Raw genomic sequence first — 18,564 nt, 5'->3', positions numbered from 1 at the left:
ATAGGCTAATTGACATCCTTTGAGTCAATTGGAAGTGTACCCGTGGATGTAGTTCAAGGTCTACCTTCAAACTCAGTGCCTCTTTGCTTGACATCATGGAAAAATCAAAAGAAATCATGTGCGAGCAAGGAGGCCTAGAAACCTGACTCAGTTACACCAGCTCTGTCAGGAGGAATGGGCCAAAATTCACCCACCTTATTGTGGGAAGCTTGTGGAAGGCTACCAGAAACATTTGACCCAAGATAAACAATTTAAAGGCAATGCTACCAAATACTAATTGAGTGTATGTAAACGTCTGACCCACTGGGAATGTGATGAAAGAAATAAAAGCTGAAATAACACATTCTCTCTACTATTATTCTGACATTTCACATTCTTAAAATAAAGTGGTGATCCTAACTGACCTAAAACAGGGATTTTTACTAAGATTAAATGTCAGGAATTGTGAAAACTGAGTTTAAATTTATTTGGCTAAGGTGTATGTAAACTTCTGACTTCAACTGTAGATAGAGTTACTGATCATCCATCGTCAGTCAGTCAGACCGACCAGTGAATGGGACAGTGAAATGGTTGACATTCTGCCTGAGCCAAGACCTACAGAGATACATTATATATACAAAAGTATGTGGACACCACTTCAAATAAGTGGATTCTGCTTTTCCAGCCACACCGTTGCCGACAGGTGTATAAAACTGAGCACACAGCCTTGCAATTTCCATAGACAAACACCGGCAGTAGAATGGCCTAACTGAAGAGATCAGTGACTTTCAACGTGGCACCATCATAGGATGCCACCTTTCCAACAAGTCAGTTAGTCAAATCTCTGCCCTGCTAGAGCTGCACCGGTCAACTATAAGTGCTGTTAGTGCTATTATTGTGAAGTGGAAATGTCTAGGAGCAACAACGGCTCAGCTGCGAAGAGGTAGACCACATAAGCTCACAGAACAGGAACAACGAGTGCTGAAGCGCAAAACGCTTCGTCAGGAGCTTCATGAAATGGGTTTCCATGGCCGAGCAGCCGCACACAAGCCTAAGATCACCATACGCAATGTCAGGGGTCAGCTGGAGTGGTGTGAAGCTTGCTGCTATTGGACTCTTGAGCAGTGGAAACGCGTTCTCTGGAGTGATGAATCACACTTCCCCCTCTGGCAGTCCAATGGACTAATCTGGGTTTGACGGATGCCTGGAAAACACTACTTGCCCGAATGCATAGTGCCAACCGTAAAGTTTGGTGGAGGAGGAATAATGGTCTGGGGCTGTTTTTCATAGTTCAGACTAGGCCCCTTAGTTCCAATGAAGGGAAATCTTCATGCTACAGCATAGAGTGACATTCTAGACAATTCTGTCCTTCCAACTTTGTGGCAACAGTTTGAGGAAGGCCCTTTCTTGTTTCAGCATGACAATGCCCCTGTACAAAAAGCGAGGTCCATACAGAAATGTTTTGACGAGATCTGTGTGGAAGAACTTGACTGGCCTGCACAGAGCCCTGACCTCAACCTCATCGAACACCTTTGGGATGAATTGGAACGCCGACTGCAAGTCAGGCCTAATCGCCCAACATCATTGCCCAACCTCACTAATGCTTTTGTGGCTGAATGGAAGCGAGTTACTGCAGCAATGTTCCAACATCTAGTGAAAAGTCTTCCCAGAAGAGTGGAGGCTGTTATAGCAGCAAAGGGGGGGCCAACTCCATATTAATGCCAAAAATTTTGAAATGAGATGTTCGACGAAGGCTCTTTCCTATCGCTCACTCTCTGTCACTCTGAGGTACAACTGTAGGCTGCTGGCCCTCTCTGCTGGCGAGAGAAGGTAACTGCTTCCTGCAGTTGGTGCCCTACTGGAGTAGAATATAGTTGCCCCTAGGCCTTATTATTGTGGTTTCACATGTCGGAAGAAAATACAAACCAAAACCAAAGACAAGTGCACCAGTGTTACATTCCAAAAAGCAGAGGGTTAATGCTTAAATGGAAAAGACCAGGTGAATTTTACATGGGCGAGCACATCCATGGAAACAAGCATCGGAAACAGTGTATAAATCCTTTGCAATGAAGATCTGTGAATTTATTAAGATTTTTATGAATTATCTTTGAAAGACTGGGTCCTGAAAAAGAGACATTTCTTTTTTTGCTTAGTTTATGTTTTCTCATTTAATAATAGTTACATAAATTGGAAAATGCTTTTGTCATTTCAAAGTGTTTTTATATGGTTTCAAAGTCAAGGGACAGCATTTACCACTGCAATTAAATAATGACCCTTCAGCAGATAACAATCCAAAGGAAAAACATGCTACTCCATACATTGTTTATTGTACTTTTAAAATGTTCAATTCATCCACCATTTTATATCATCCATAGAACCATGCCCCAGGCCATGTCCAACCCAGTCATTCATATTCTAATACACCCCACTCCAACCCTCCTCCCGAACCCCAAGCGCAGCGTTCCATTCAATAACAACAACAAAACATACCCATGCACCTCTTAAAGTATAAACATGAAACAAAATGCAGCTGAAACATAACACAACTATGTACCATTACCTTGCCACAAAAGAAAAGCAAAAGACCAGAACAGAGGCAGATTTCTTTTTTATGTCTCCCAAAGCAAATTTTACCATACAGTCTCTTTAATTAGCGCATAACTAAAGCATATTTAGCTTCCTTATTTATATGCATAGTAACCATACTATCACCATAGCACATTTAGAGGAGATGTCTTAAAGACGAGCAGGGTAGTGGTGGCTCCATGGAGGACAGACACACTAGTGAGCTGCATACTAATAAGCCCCAGCCCCCTCTTCCTGTCCCCTCTCAGCCCTCCTGGCTGTTGCATAAGCATTTTACATTTGAGTCATTTAGCAGACGTTCTTATCCAGAGCGACTTACTGGTGAAATTAGGGTTAAGTGCCTTACTCAAGGGCACAGACAGATTTTTCACCTAGTCTGCTCAGGGATTTCGAACCAGCAACCTTTTCGGTTACTGGCCTAACTCTTAACCGCTAAGCTTCTACTATAACATATTTGGTTGTTGAGTATTCGATGCCCCCCATCCCAACCAAAGTGAAGCCTCCTGTCCAAGCAAACCCCATTTGGTCCAAACCACCCATCCCATATATAGGGGTGCCTAACCCCAGCCACCACCACCCTGGGAGCCCCGAGGAGGAGGGACGGGGAGAGGGACGCATGCTGGGGGGGGGGGGGGGTGTCAAGGTCTTCTTGTCATTCATTCCTGTGCAGAGCAGAGAGAAGCAGTGTCTTTAAGGGGTTGTAATTTGTCCGAGAGAAGCAGTGTCTTTAAGGGGTTGTAATTTGTCCGAGAGAAGCAGTGTCTTTAAGGGGTTGTAATGATTTCCTGTTTCGAGATGAACAGAACACGGATACGGTCGTTATGGCGTGAAGGGTTAATCCATCAGCTGTAATTACAAAATATTTGTTTCTTGCTGTTTACCACTCACTGTTATCTGCCATACTACTCTTTCATTCAACATTGGAAAGACAACAAGCTTGATCTCTTCTAGTCCTATGATTGACTTGTCATAAGAGTGCTGAGACTGTCAGTGGATCAAACTAGGGCTGCACGATATGAGCAAGAAATACAAATCTAAAAAGCACCGTTCTTGTTTGGAACAATATTCTGACTGCATCTGACCTAAAGGAACAGCATGCAAATTTATAGGGAATCTAACAGTGAGGAGGTGGAAATGCTCTGCTGAGTGACAGGTGCATGGTGTGTGTGGGAAGGCCACAAAAGGAGAGAGACAGAGTAAACACAAAAAAACAGACGTTACACCCAGTTAAGAAGTGTTTCCAAATATTGCATGCCATATGGATCTCTTGCGATATGGATATTGCACATGTCAATATTGGGATTTCAATGTGAATTTGCTTAATTGTGCAGCCCTACTCCAATCCCTGGAAACGTCTGTGCTGTCACCCTAAATCCATTCCAAACTTACTCACAACCCCATGCATGACTCTCACAAACCAGGGTGCCTGTCCAATTAAGCATCCACAACCCCAATATGGAATTTAGTAGAGTCGGGAGAAAATGAATTTATTTTACTACTAACAGAAAGAGGCAGAATTTAACATGGTCTCTCCATGCCATCAGGTCCTGGCTCTCCAGGACCACAGAGGAGTCAACTTCCATCCATCATCCTCTCCTCACACGGCGGACCCTTGCCCAGCTTCTGACAGGGCCAGATAGTAACAGCCCAGTGAGGGTCCCAAGCTCTCTCCCTCCTGGGGCCCCATGGCAGTACACACATGGTTCACGCTATTTGGCCATGCCAGAATGGACAGATGAATAGCCCTTCCTAATCACTAATCATACATTTCCTTTTAACCACTAACCCTAACCTTAATCGTTACCCTAATGTTACCCCTCACTACAAACTCTAAACTGAGAACAATAGCTGATGTACTTACTCATCAGTTCTGACAGTATAGCTATACCGTAGTTTGTCCTTTCTAGCATGGCCATCTAGTTTCTACTTCCTCCCTGCTCTACTCTACCTGTTTGATCATCTCCCCCGTCCGGCTCTCGATTACGATGGTCTTGGTATCCTTGACGGGCGATGTGGAATTGTAGTCATCAGTTAGCAGGCCCAGGAGGGGGTACTGGTTCCTGTACCTACACAGTCATACACAGTTATCAATTATACACAGTAAGGACCACAACCTGGTTGGTTAAGTACCTCCTGTGCACCAGTACAAAATCCTGTTTTGTGAAATACCACACTAGGCATCCCAAATTACATTAACCCATTTTAGAGGAGCTACTGCCCCAAATATTCCCCATAAAATAGGCTCATGGTATTGTTGGGGGCTGACCTTTTGGTGATAGTGGTCGTGGTGACGTTCTTGGAGCTGTCTCTCTTCTTCTCCTGCTGCAACTGCCAGATCTCCTGGAGGTTAAAGGTCAGAGATGGGAGGTCAAATGTGAATAAGGAGGGAGGAGGAGGAATGAGGCCTGTGCCGTAATATAGGTGTTAATGATGGAGCTAAAGGTGCACGACGTGTCAGGTAAATACATTCCTGAGGTGACATTAAAGGATCCTTTGGAGCCAAATTAACACAACTACTGTGGGATAATATAGTCAGACTGGCCTAAACAAAACCAATCACTTGATTATGGAAACAAGTTAGGCAACAAACCCTAGAAGCGGGGTAAGAGCAAACCCTAGAAGCAGGATAAGAACAGATCCTAGAAGCAGGGTTAAAACAGACCCTAGAAGCGGGGTAAGAGCAAACCCTAGAAGCAGGATAAGAACAGATCCTAGAAGCAGGGTAAGAACAGATCCTAGAAGCAGGGTTAGGACAGACCCTAGAAGCAGGGTGAGAACAGACCCTAGAAGCAGGGTTAGGACAGACCCTAGAAGCAGGGTGAGGACAGATCCTAGAAGCAGGGTGAGAACAGACCCTAGAAGCGGGGTAAGAGCAAACCCTAGAAGCAGGGTGAGAACAGACCCTAGAAGCAGGGTTAGGACAGACCCTAGAAGCAGGGTGAGGACAGATCCTAGAAGCAGGGTGAGAACAGACCCTAGAAGCGGGGTAAGAGCAAACCCTAGAAGCAGGGTGAGAACAGACCCTAGAAGCAGGGTTAGGACAGACCCTAGAAGCGGGGTAAGAGCAAACCCTAGAAGCAGGATAAGAACAGATCCTAGAAGCAGGGTTAGGACAGACCCTAGAAGCAGGGTAAGAACAGATCCTAGAAACAGGGTGAGGACAGACCCTAGAAACAGGGTGAGAACAGACCCTAGAAGCAGGGTGAGGACAGACCCTAGAAACAGGGTGAGAACAGACCCTAGAAGCAGGGTGAGAACAGACCCTAGAAGCAGGGTTAGGACAGACCCTAGAAGCAGGGCTAGGACAGACCCTAGAAGCAGGGTGAGGACAGACCCTAGAAGCAGGGCTAGGACAGACCCTAGAAGCAGGGTGAGTACAGACCCTAGAAGCAGGGTTAGGACAGACCCTAGAAGCAGGGTGAGAACAGACCCTAGAAGCAGGGCTAGGACAGACCCTAGAAGCAGGGTGAGTACAGACCCTAGAAGCAGGGTTAGGACAGACCCTAGAAGCAGGGTGAGGACAGACCCTAGAAGCAGGGTGAGAACAGACCCTAGAAGCAGGGTGAGGACAGACCCTAGAAGCAGGGTGAGGACAGACCCTAGAAGCAGGGCTAGGACAGACCCTAGAAGCAGGGTGAGTACAGACCCTAGAAGCAGGGTGAGGACAGACCCTAGAAGCAGGGTGAGGACAGACCCTAGAAGCAGGGTGAGGACAGACCCTAGATGCAGGGTGAGGACAGACCCAAGAAGCAGGCTGTTTTTCTAATCCAAAACTGTTGGGTTAATTTGGTTCTAGATTTTTCCAATTACAGGAGTAGACATTTCCTAGATCTATATCTAAGGGGCCGGGCTGACCAGTGACCAGTAGCTATGACCCCTGACCTCTTCCTGACGTTTGATGACGACCTCCCGCTGCTCCAGTGTTGTCAGCAGCTGTGTGATGCGGAGATGCAGGCTCTTGTCACCTGACCTCTCCGTGGTATACTCTGTGGTGATCCGCGTCAGCTGGGTCTGGACATACCAACAGATAGTCAGAGACACTCACATTCAGTATAACAACTAGCTACCCATATTTCTTCTCACAAGCACAGTCAGTACTGCTACAGTACTTCCAACAGAGCAGGAATGCCCCATCCCTGTATCCATGCATCCCTGTAGGCTTCTTACCCTGAGGCTCTGCAGTTCCTTGTCCTTCTCCTGGCGCAGGGCAGCTAGCTGCTCTGAGTACTGACGCGACAGCTCCTCTGTATTCATCTGAATGGTGCTACTGCTGCACTGTCCAGCCAACTGGATGAAGATGGATACAGAGGGAGACACAGGTTAGTTAACAAGTTCGATCTATGAGAATAATTCTACAGTCGGATACTACAGTCATCATGAGTACAAGGAATTGCTAACATGAGTAAAAGGAATTGCTAAGAGTTTATTCTCTGAAGTGAGATGGGTTAGAGCCAGAGATGGAGGAGGGTAGCGTTAGAGTACCTTCTGTTTGAGCATCTCATTTTCCTTCTCCAGGGCTCGGTAGCTGCCCTCCAGTTCTTTGATGCGGAAGTCCCTGTTTGAGTCTGTAGTGCGGCTGCTCAGGAGCTGAGTCTCCAGGGTCCGCTGGCTGGAGCTGGTCTCCTTCAGAGATATCTATATGGATGGATGGATGGATGGATGGATGGATGGATAGATAGAGTTACCCACACACAGTCATACACCCATTGCACTAACATACAGGGCAGAGATACTCTCTTTCAAAAACACCTACAGAAGAGGTGTACACGCAGGCAAACACAGACAAGCAACACACAGTGGAAGACACACATAAACACATACACACACTCTCCCAAATTCTCACACACACAACACACCTACCTGTAGCTGTCTGTTGTTCTCTCGTATGGCTTCTAGGAGGCGGTCATACTGCTCAGCCTGGTCAGCCTTGAAGCTCAGGTCTCTCTCCAGGGACTCCTTCTCACTCTCCAGACGCTGGGAGAACAGAGACAGAGGCAGTAAGACTCTGTAAGACGGCCTGCCTGCATGTATATCTCAATGAGACAGTTAAGAGCATAAGAGGTTCCTATAGTGGCCCAGGCCCCAGATCTTACCCTCAGATCTTCTGACATGTGGATCAGCTCCTCCCTCAGACTGCTGAAGGTAGTCAGAAGGAGACGCATTGTCTTGTCTGCTGTCATACGGGTCTGAGAGGGTGGGAGTGAGGGAGAGAGAGCGAGAGAGATGAAAAATAAAGGAGAGATATTGATGAAAGAGAGGTTAGGTGAGGTTGAATGAGCCATTTTCAGGCATAGTGGAACAACCAAAGGAATAATTTTCCATGGGCTGATTGGCCCTCGAAATTAACAAATAATTATATAAATATTATATATTTTTTTATATAATGGACACGACTTTTATGCTATTTCTATTTTTCATAGTGATCTATATTGAGTATTTGGCTGACCAGTGGGCAACGGCCGGCCCCCCTACCAAGCTGGGCTGGCCCGGTGGCGCAAATTCACAAGTCAAATGCACATCATCAGAGAGTGAGACCCACCCTGAATCTGTCAGTCACTCAGTCAAAACAGAAAAACAGAAAGGTGGTGCCAAAAAAGGGTTCTTGAGGCCGACACATTTTCTAAAAGTTCTGGTTCTGTTGGTCCGAGTGTTGTGTCTGTGAGAAATGACAGATCAGCTGCAGTGGTGCAGTCAAGGAAGGAAGAAAACAGAGAAATACACACTCCTGCACACTGACACAGATCATGATGCCTACTGCTGCCAGTTAGACTTAATATTTTGGCTGTATATTGTACTATGAAATAGATTTAATGTCTACTATAGTAGGCTAATTAGGGAAGGGAGATTTTGGGGAGCATTTAGACACTAGGCTATTTGGAATATACCTGAACAAGTTGATAGAATGGCTTTTATAACACATAGCGAAGGAAATAGGTGTCACGGCCGTTGTAAGAAGTGGACCAAGGTGCAGCGTGGTGAGCGTACATTTTCTTTATTTATAAAATGACGCCAACAAAACAAGAAATGAAGAAACGACCGTGAAGCTTACACGATCTATAGTGCCCCTAACAAAGTCAACTTCCCAAAAAGACAGGTGGGAAAAAGGGCTACCTAAGTATGGTTCTCAATCAGAGACAACGATAGACAGTTGTCCCTGATTGAGAACCCTACCCGGCCAAAACATAGAAATACAAATAATAGAACATAGAATACCCACCCCAACTCACACCCTGACCAAACCAAAATAGAGACATAAAACAGATCTCTAAGGTCAGGGCGTGACAATAGGTATCTACTAGCATGTACTCTGCATATAGCTCTTTTTTACTAAACACAAGCCAAATTAAGGTACATTTGGGGACTGTGTATTTGAATTGCTTTATCAAAGATTATTCACTTCTGAATCTCAGTCTCTTCAGCCCAGCGAGTGAGTTATTGAGCTGTAGTAACAAGTGACTAACAAGAGTCAGATAACATTACATAGCCACCGCACTTAAGGCTGGAAAGTCCCGTCAATCTCTAGCATGTTTAATTTGCTGAAAGGCCAGTCACTTCTTGGCAGAGAAATATGCATGTGCGCGCAGCACTGTCAAACGAAGCACAATGCTGGAAATCAATCTGCATCCATATACACTATTCCCAGCATCATTCTTGACAAACATAGAATGTCATATATTGAATTCAATAGAATAAAACAGAGAGGGAGAGAGAGACTGTCAGTTCCTTAATATAGTCATTGGCTGTATTATGCACCCAAAACATTAAGGAACTGGCAGTCTTTATCTCTCCTTCTCTCTCTCTGTTGTCTTCTATTGAATTTTTGTCCCAGTCCGCCCTTGGTGTTACCTGCAGTAGGTAGCGGAGCTGCTGTTTGGTCAGCTCAGATGCTCCTTTGGGGATCAGGGCCTCAATGTCCTCTCTCTCTACCTGCATACACACAAATGGTTACTTTCATTTCATACTTTCACTTCCAGCGTATATAAATAGCTACTGCACATCAATATAAACAATGCAAGACTAATATGATGTTATGTAAAACCATCGGTCGCTCCTCCCTGCTGTACCTTGTAGTCATTACTGGGATCTAAGAGGTGTTTCCTGGGAAAGAGATGGAAAGGTAAACACATTACAGGCATGACAAACACACAATTAGACTAAATAAACCATCTCTGTCTCCAGTCTACACATAATATGATGGAGTCAGCCGCAGAAGGGAACAGAGTTTGCTCAGTGAATCACAGGTACTATGAGTAAACAGAGAGTCTAGAGAAATAAGAGAGGTCAGGTCTGACTGACGGTTGTAATGTCTAGTGACTAATTACGGGATTTACGGTGATGGATGACACTACGGTGTATTTAGGACGTGTATATAACCTGTGAGTTTATATTACTGAGTTTTACATGAAATCCCTGTGAGTTTTACATTGTGCACCTTTATATATATATATATATATATATATATATATATATAAATATATATATATATATATATATATATATATATATATATATATATATATATATATATATATATATATATATATGAATACAGTGCCTTCAGAAAGTATTCATACCCCTTGACTTATTCCACATTTTGTTGTGTTACACGCAAGACATTTGTAAAAAAAATTCTAAAAACATAATTGCTCTTTGACATTATGGGGTATTGTGTGACAAATCATCTCAATGTAATCCATTTTAAATTCATGCTGTGACACAACATGTGGAAAAAGTCAAGGAGTGTGAATACTTTCTGAAGGCACTGCATATATTATATTCAGTTATAGAGCCTCTCAGTTAGAATATTAGCCCACAGCCTGCCTCACACCTTGACGGTATTTTATGGCCCAGCCTGGCAAGTTAAGAGAGTTAAGAGGGACTTTCTGAACCAAGTGTGAAACTGAGGAAACAGGAGAGCCAGAGTTAACACTGATGATTTAAATACTGAGCCAGCCCCTGAAACCACCCCCACAATAGTGTTGTCACGATATCAGAATTTTGACATCAATACCGATACAAGGTTTAGTATCACGATACTCGATACCGTCACAATACTGGATACCAAAACAATACCACAGCAAAAAAAATTAGAAGTGTATTAGCCAGTCACAGAATGGCACCTGATCCAGGCAGAGACAGCCAAGTATGCATTAATGAATCAATTATACTATCATACAATCAATTTGACTGTGTTTTTACCAATCTAACTACATAACAACATAATAGTAATCATTTATTTTAATGGTAAATCTCTATTGATAAACTGGGTAAATCAAGATGTAAGCTAGGCCTATTCACAATACAGGTGAATGCATATTCAATAGGAGTGTGTGCATCTACAGTATTGAGTTATTGAGATGGTTTTGGCTGATTTCATTTGGCTACAGATGAAAAACAATCTGTTTTCTTTCCATTTGGAACTTATTTTATTGTGCTGATCAGCAACATTTGTATAGAAAAAGCAATCGGTTATTTGATAAAAGTGTGCCCTGTCTCTAAGACCTAATGATGTCATTCACACACACAGTGACAGAGAGGAGAGACGTGACTGAGGCAAAGGAGACTAAGTTAATTAATAAAGTTCTTGGAAATGACTATGATTTTTGGTGAGAGCTTTGAAATCCTCATATTTTGTGTTATGGTACTAGGGTAGTAAATTGATGTTAGCTTCAGCTGTAAGCTAGTAAGGAAAGTTAGCTTACAAAACTGGAAGCTACCGGTATCTTCTTGCCTAGACATTTTCTTGCGAACAGCAATTAACAGTTGCAACATTTCTACATGCCGTGTTGCATTATTCAAGTGTGTTAGCTTCTGTGCAGCGTGAGTGGGGAGCTAACATGATGCAGCCAAGCTACAGATTGTACCGGAAATAATGTGATATAACCTAAGATTTTTGGTGATGCGGGAAGTGGGCGTTACAGGAAGACCCCATACAAACTGCAACAACATAGATCATTCAACTAACCTGTTCTTGGCTATACTTCTTTGTTATCAATTCAGTGGAAAAAGTATTTCAGAAATGTCAGTTTCCAGTTGCAGGTGGGTTTTTTTGTGTTTTTTTGCTAATGGGCAGAATGAAAAATGGGGAGTTTTATCGCTAATCTCATGCTATTTCAAACATTTTGCCATGAGGTTGAAAGATAATATTGATGTTTAAGAGGTCAGGGATTCTTAAAAGACCGGACAATCTCAACTTTTTTCCCACAAATATTTGTCTTAATATTAACAAAATTTGAAATATATATTTTGATAGACCAAAGTATCAGCTATCACACCATGTTAAGGAACAACCTCGTTCTTTTCATAAATCATTTTTACAATTATTGTCCAACAAGTGTTTAAAGGCCATGATTGACCTCTTAAGCATCGTACCCTTTTTTCAATTTTCGCCCAAAATGACATACCCAAATCTAACTGTCTGTAGCTCAGGACCTGAATGCATATTCTTGATACCATTTGAAAGGAAACACTTTGAAGTTTGTGGAAATGTGAAATTAATGTAGGAGAATATAACACATTAGATCTGGTAAAAGATAATACAAAGAAAAAAGCATGTTTATTTTAAAATCTTTTTTATCATCATTTTTGAAATGCAAGAGAAAGGCCATAATGTATTATTCCAGTCAAGGCGCAATTTAGATTTTGGCCACTAGATGGCAGTAGTGTATGTGCAACGGTTTAGACTGATCCAATGAACCATTGCATATCTGTTCAAAATGTTGTATCAAGACTGCCCAAATGTGTCTAATTGGTTTATTAATACCTTTTCATGTTCATAATTGTGCACTCCTCAAAAAATAGCATGGTATTCTTTCACTTTAATAGCTACTGTAAATTGGACGGTGCAGTTAAATTAACAAGAATCTAAGCTTCCTGCCCACATCTGATATGTCTACAGTGGGGAGAACAAGTATTTGATACACTGACAATTTTGCAGGTTTACAAAGCATGTAGAGGTCTGTAATTTTTTATCATAGGTACACTTCAACTGTGAGAGACAGAATCTAAAACAAAAATCCAGAAAATCACATTGTATGATTTTTAAGTAATTAATTTGCATTTTATTGCGTGACATAAGTATTTGATCACCTACCAACCAGTAAGAATTCCGCCTCTCACAGACCTGTTAGTTTTTCTTTAAGAAGCCCTCCTGTTCTCCACTCATTACCTGTATTAACTGCACCTGTTTGAACTCGTTACCTGTATAAAAGACACCTGTCCACACACTCAATCAAACAGACTCCAACCTCTCCACAATGGCCAAGACCAGAGAGCTGTGTAAGGACATCAGGGATAGAATTGTAGACCTGCACAAGGCTGGGATGGGTTACAGGACAATAGGCAAGCAGCTTGGTGAGAAGGCAACAACTGTTGGCGCAATTATTAGAAAATGGAAGAAGTTCAAGATGACGGTCAATCACCCTCGGTCTGGGGCTCCATGCAAGATCTCACCTCGTGGGGCATCAATGATCATGAGGAAGGTGAGGGATCAGCCCAGAACTACACGGCAGGACCTGGTCAATGACCTGAAGAGAGCTGGGACCACAGTCTCAAAGAAAACCATTAGGAACACACTATGCCGTCATGGATTAAAATCCTGCAGCGCACGCAAGGTCCCCCTACTCAAGCCAGCGCATGTCCAGGCCCGTCTGAAGTTTGCCAATGACCATCTGGATGATCCAGAGGAGGAATGGGAGAAGGTCATGTGATCTGATGAGACAAAAATAGAGCTTTTTGGTCAAAACTCCACTCGCCGTGTTTGGAGGAAGAAGAAGGATGAGTACAACCCCAAGAACACCATCCCAACCGTGAAGCATGGAGGTGGAAACATCATTCTTTGGGGATGCTTTTCTGCAAAGGGGACAGGATGACTGCACCGTATTGAGGGGAGGATGGATGGGGCCATGTATTGTGAGATCTTGGCCAATAACCTCCTTCCCTCAGTAAGAGCATTGAAGATGGGTCGTGGCTGGGTCTTCCAGCATGACAACGACTCGAAACACACAGCCAGGGCAACTAAGGAGTGGCTCTGTAAGAACCATCTCAAGCTCCTGGAGTGGCCTAGCCAGTCTCCAAGACCTGAACCCAATAAAAAATCTTTAGAGGGAGCTGAAAGTCCGTATTGCCCAGCGACAGCCCCAAAACCTGAAGGATCTGGAGAAGGTCTGTATGGAGGAGTGGGCCAAAATCCCTGCTGCAGTGTGTGCAAACCTGGTCAAGAACTACAGGAAATGTATGATCTCTGTAATTGCAAACAAAGGTTTCTGTACCAAATATTATGTTCTGCTTTTCTGATGTATCAAATACTTATGTCATGCAATAAAATGCAAATTAATTACTTAAAAATCATACAATGTGATTTTCTGGATTTTTGTTTTAGATTCCGTCTCTCACAGTTGAAGTGTACCTATGATAAAAATTACAGACCTCTACATGCTTTGTAAGTAGGAAAACCTGCAACACCGATCCCATAGAGGTTAATTCTAACATTAGATTATTCAAATATGTAATACAAATCTCCAAACTCCAGGGCACTTTTTTTTAAGCATTTTGGCGTGTTTTTATTTTATTTAGAATATAGAACAACATTTATAAAGCAAACATTATCCTGTAGGTCTAGCACAGTAAATACTTCCATTGTTTAAGCATATGTTGCAAAACAGTGATTAAAATATTTTTCTGAATATTGACAAAAAGTATATCTTCAGGGGGTTAGCCATCAGTGACACAGTTGACAAGTCACTGACGGAGTTGACAACAGATACTCAAAACAGACATATTTTTACCTCTAAAAATAAATGTTCAATACAACCAATTGTAAAATATGGAAAATTATTCATTTATAAATCCCCAATAAAAACAACTACTTTATCAGATCTTTCAGTACTCTGATGGAGTTGACGGTAGACAAAAGTCTGTTGGAGTTGATGTTTTGTGGAGGTGACAAAAAAATCATTTTTCTTCTTCATTCAAGTGGTACACACATTAGCAATTTTGGTTTTCGTCAGTTGCTTTATGACTCTAAAACTTAGTTAAATGTACACTGAACAAAAATATAAACGCAACATGCAACAATTTCAAAGATTTTCCTGAGTTACAGTTCATATCAGGAAATCAGTCAATTGAATAATTCAATAGGCCCTAATCTATGGATTTTACATGACTGGGAATACAGATATGTATCTGTTGATCACAGATACCTTAACAAAAGGTATGGGCATGGATCAGAAAACCAGTCAGTATCTGCTGTGACCATCATTTGCCATCGTGCAGCACGACACATCTCCTTTGTATAGAGTTGATCAGGCTCTTGATTGTAGCCTGTGGAATGTTGTCCCACCCCTCTTCAAAGGCTGTGTGAAGTTGCTGGATATTGGTGGGAACTGGATCATGCTGTCGTACAGTACATATCGATCTAGAGCATTCCCAAACATGCTCAATGGGTGACATGTCTGGTGAGTATGAGAATTGTGTACAGATCCTTGTGACATGGGGCCATGCATTATCATGCTGAAACATGTGGTGATGGCAGTGGATGAATGGCATGACAATTGGCCTCAGGAACTCATCACGGTATCTGTGAGCATTCAAATTGCCATTGATAAAATCCAATTGTGCTTGTTGTCTGTAGCTTATGCCTGCCCATACCGTAACCCCACCGTCACCATAGGGCACAACGTTGACATCAGCCAACCGCTCGCCCACACGACGCCATCTATCTGCCCGGTACAGTTGAAACCGGAGTTCATCAAAGAAGAGCACACATCTCCAGTGTGCCATTGGCCATGAAAGGTGAGCATTTGCCCACTGAAGTCGCTTACAACACCAAACTGCAGTCAGGTCAAGACCCTGGTAAGGACAACGAGGACACAGATTAGCTTCCCTGAGATGGTTTCGGGCAGTTTGTGCAGAAATTCTTTGGTTGTGCAAACCCACAGTTTCATCAGCTGTCTGGGTGGCTGGTCTCAGACAATCACAGGTGAAGAATCTGGATGGGGAGGTCCTGGGCTGGCGTGGTTACAGGTGGTCTGCGGTTGTGAGACCAGTTGGACACACTGGCAAATTCTCTAAAACGACATTGCTTATGGTAGAGAAATTAACATTAAATTCTCTGGCATCAGCTCTGGTGGACATTCCTGCAGTCAGTATGCCAATTGTACGCTCCCTAAAAACGTGAGACATCTGTGGCATTGTGTTGTGCACACAGGTACACCTTGTCCCCAGCACAAGGTGTACCTGGGTAGTGATCATGCTGTTTAATCAGCTTCTTGATATGCCAAACCTGTCAGGTGGATGGATTATTTTGGCAAAGGAGAAATGCTCACTAACAGGGATGTAAACAAATTTGTGCACAAAATTAGAGAGAAATAAGCTTTTAGTGCGTATGGAAAATTTCTGGGATCTTTTATTTCAGCTCATGAAACTTGGGACCAACACTTTTCTACATGTAATGAGGACATGCATAAGGGGTCCAAGTCAATCTGACAGAGTTGACCAAATCTCTGGACACATCTTTTAGGAATCACAGTTTTGAGAGAAATATTCTTTAAATTCACAGAGGGGTATTGCAAGAAACTACATAAGATCATGTTTCAGTTAGTATCCATTACTGCAAATTTTTTGAATTTTAAACACTTTTTTAGAGTTTGAAATTGCGATCCTTTGTTCCGGACAAGGGCATTTCCAGGCATAGAGCCGACATGGAAATGTATAATATTTAAAGTATTTAAAAAATTCTAAAAACAAAGATTTTCCATATAAAATTCCCATAAATGTACATTTGAAACTCAAATAATGCAACAAAATTCAACTAAAAAAATTAAGTTCCCCTGCAGGACAAGGATTGTTCTGACTTTTAAGAATCCCTGAGCTAATTTCCTGCTATTCAAAAAATAATAATCCATGAGGCTGAGAGAAAATGTTGCAATTTTAAAGCACATTTCCTGTAATATATATATATATATATTTTTTTTTTTATTGCTCATATACTATCTGGGGGGGCCAACCTCCGGGGGGTCCCCAAAGCTCGTGGGTCCTCGGGCCTTGCGAGGGCTGAGGGGGTGTGTGCCACGCCACTGTATTTCATAATGTAGCCTAGTCTGGACAGTTCAGTAGGATCTAGATTTGCCCTCTCCCTTTGGTTTCTGTCTTGTTTCTTTCTTAATGATTCTGTTACGTGTTGTGCTGGGGGGTAAAGCTATAAATATAAATATGGCTATATGTTGAGAAAATCAAAACACACCTTCCACGTATCTTGGCCACGTGTTCTGAGATGCAGGTGTGGATGTCACAGTTCTTCCTGTAAACCTCTGCCAGCAGCTCTCCGAAGAAACGTGTGTCCATCTTCACCACGGGCTCTACCTCCCTCACCTCACTCTTTATCCCCACCTGAGACACGCTCTCTATCACCCTCTTCACTACCTTCTTCTTAACGATGTTCACCATCTCCTCTTTAACCTCCTCCACCTCCTGGGGAAAAAGAGAGGGAACAAGTTGAATCTTAGACCTCAATCTGTCACAAGCAAAAGAGAGAGACATTCCCACCATCATCATGGCATGAAAGAGCAATATGGCATCTATACTTATTGAATTAATCACCCTACAGTGGGTTTACTATAATACAAGACATGCAACTGTTCTAGGTCATGTCTATCATATATGGCTGTCAACAGTCATGGTTGCCAGGATATAGGAATGGGTAAAATGACTGGCAATGACTCTGGCTCTATACTGCTCTTGAACAATCAGACGGAGGTCAATAAATCTTGGCAGATCCATGGCCTCCAGGACCAGGATTGATTATTTGTTACAATTAAGACGTTCTGTTGTTTTTCAGCAGTATTTCAAAATTGTGACAGGTTGGCAGTTCTCAGAATTGATACAGGTTCCAGATGTATTGCTGGCGGAGGGGGACAGAGAATCTGTTGGGAAGTTGTCTCAACTCAAATCAAATCAAATTGTATTTGTCACATGCGCTGAATACAACAGTGAAATGCTTACTTACAAGCCGTTAACAGTGAAATGCTTACTTGCAAGACCTTGACCAACAATGCAGTTTTAAGAAGAAAAAAAAGAATAGAAATATAACAAACAATTAAGGAGCAACAATAAAATAACAGTAGCGAGGCTATTTACAGGGGATTCCGGTACAGAGTCAATGTGCTGGGGCACCGGTTAGTCGAGGTAATTGAGATAATATGTACATGTAGGTATAGGTAAAGTGACTATGCATGGATAATAAACAGAGAATAGCAGCAGCGTGAAAATGAGGGGTGGGGACAATGCAAATAGTCCAGATAGCCATTTGATCAACTGTTCAAGAGTCTTTTGGCTTGGGGGTAGAAGCTGTTAAAAAGCCTTTTTGACTTAGACTTAGCGCTTCGGTACCGCTTGCCGTGCGGTAGTAGAGAGAACAGTCTATGACTAGGGTGGCTGGGGTCCTTGGCAATTTTTGGGCCTTCCAAAAATCTTTGGGCCTTCAATTTTTGGGCCTTCCAACACCACCTGGTAGAGGTCCTGGATATCAGGAAGCTTGGTCCCAGTGATGTACTGAGTCGTACGCACTACCTGTGTAGTGCCTTGCGGTCGGAGGCCGAGCAGTTGCCATACCAGGCGGTGATGCAACCAGTCAGGATGCTCTCAATGGTGCAGCTGTAGAACCTTTTGAGGATCTGAGGACCCATGCCAAATATTTTCAGTCTCCTGAGGGGTCATGTCAGGATGAGCCTGCAGGAAGGGTACCACATGAGGGAGGAGGATGTCTTCTCTGTAATGCACAGCGTTGAGATTCCCTGCAATGACAACAAGATCAGTCCGATGATGCTGTGACACACTGCCCCAGACCATGACGGACCCTCCACCTCCAAATCGATCCCGCTCCAGAGTACAGGCCTCGGTGTAACGCTCATTCCTTTGACGATAAACGCAAATCCGACCATCCCCCCAGGTGAGACAAAACCGCGACTCGTCAGTGAAAAGCACTTTTTGCCAGTCCTGTCT

At 42.9% G+C, this 18,564-nt stretch overlaps 1 protein-coding gene across 1 annotated transcript; it reads right to left on the bottom strand.

Moving 5' to 3' along the window:
* Positions 1-3,192: 3,192 nt before the first annotated feature.
* LOC129868476 (protein POF1B-like) lies at positions 3,193-17,030 on the bottom strand. The gene is made up of 11 exons (XM_055942492.1): positions 16,808-17,030; positions 9,630-9,663; positions 9,412-9,492; positions 7,659-7,751; positions 7,426-7,539; positions 7,048-7,200; positions 6,733-6,852; positions 6,448-6,576; positions 4,832-4,905; positions 4,514-4,631; positions 3,193-3,350 (listed from the first exon to the last, which is right to left on the bottom strand). The coding sequence occupies exons 1-11, from the start codon at positions 17,008-17,010 to the stop codon at positions 3,330-3,332; spliced, it is 1,140 nt and encodes a 379-aa protein (XP_055798467.1). The 5' UTR covers positions 17,011-17,030; the 3' UTR covers positions 3,193-3,329.
* Positions 17,031-18,564: the final 1,534 nt, after the last annotated feature.

This window comes from Salvelinus fontinalis, chromosome 13 (assembly GCF_029448725.1).
Source record: "Salvelinus fontinalis isolate EN_2023a chromosome 13, ASM2944872v1, whole genome shotgun sequence".
Taxonomy (NCBI): Eukaryota; Metazoa; Chordata; class Actinopteri; order Salmoniformes; family Salmonidae; genus Salvelinus; species Salvelinus fontinalis.
This window is presented reverse-complemented; position numbering and strand designations above follow the sequence as displayed.

Excerpts from the sequence above, each read along its gene's own strand:
- LOC129868476 (XM_055942492.1), bottom strand. The coding sequence starts at position 17,010 with ATGGTGAACATCGTTAAGAAGAAGGTAGTGAAGAGGGTGATAGAGAGC. Across the intron at positions 9,493-9,629 it reads ATCCCAGTAATGACTACAAG|GTAGAGAGAGAGGACATTGA; the intron begins GTACAGCAGGGA and ends GTGTGTATGCAG. Across the intron at positions 4,906-6,447 it reads TCATCAAACGTCAGGAAGAG|GAGATCTGGCAGTTGCAGCA; the intron begins GTCAGGGGTCAT and ends TTTAACCTCCAG.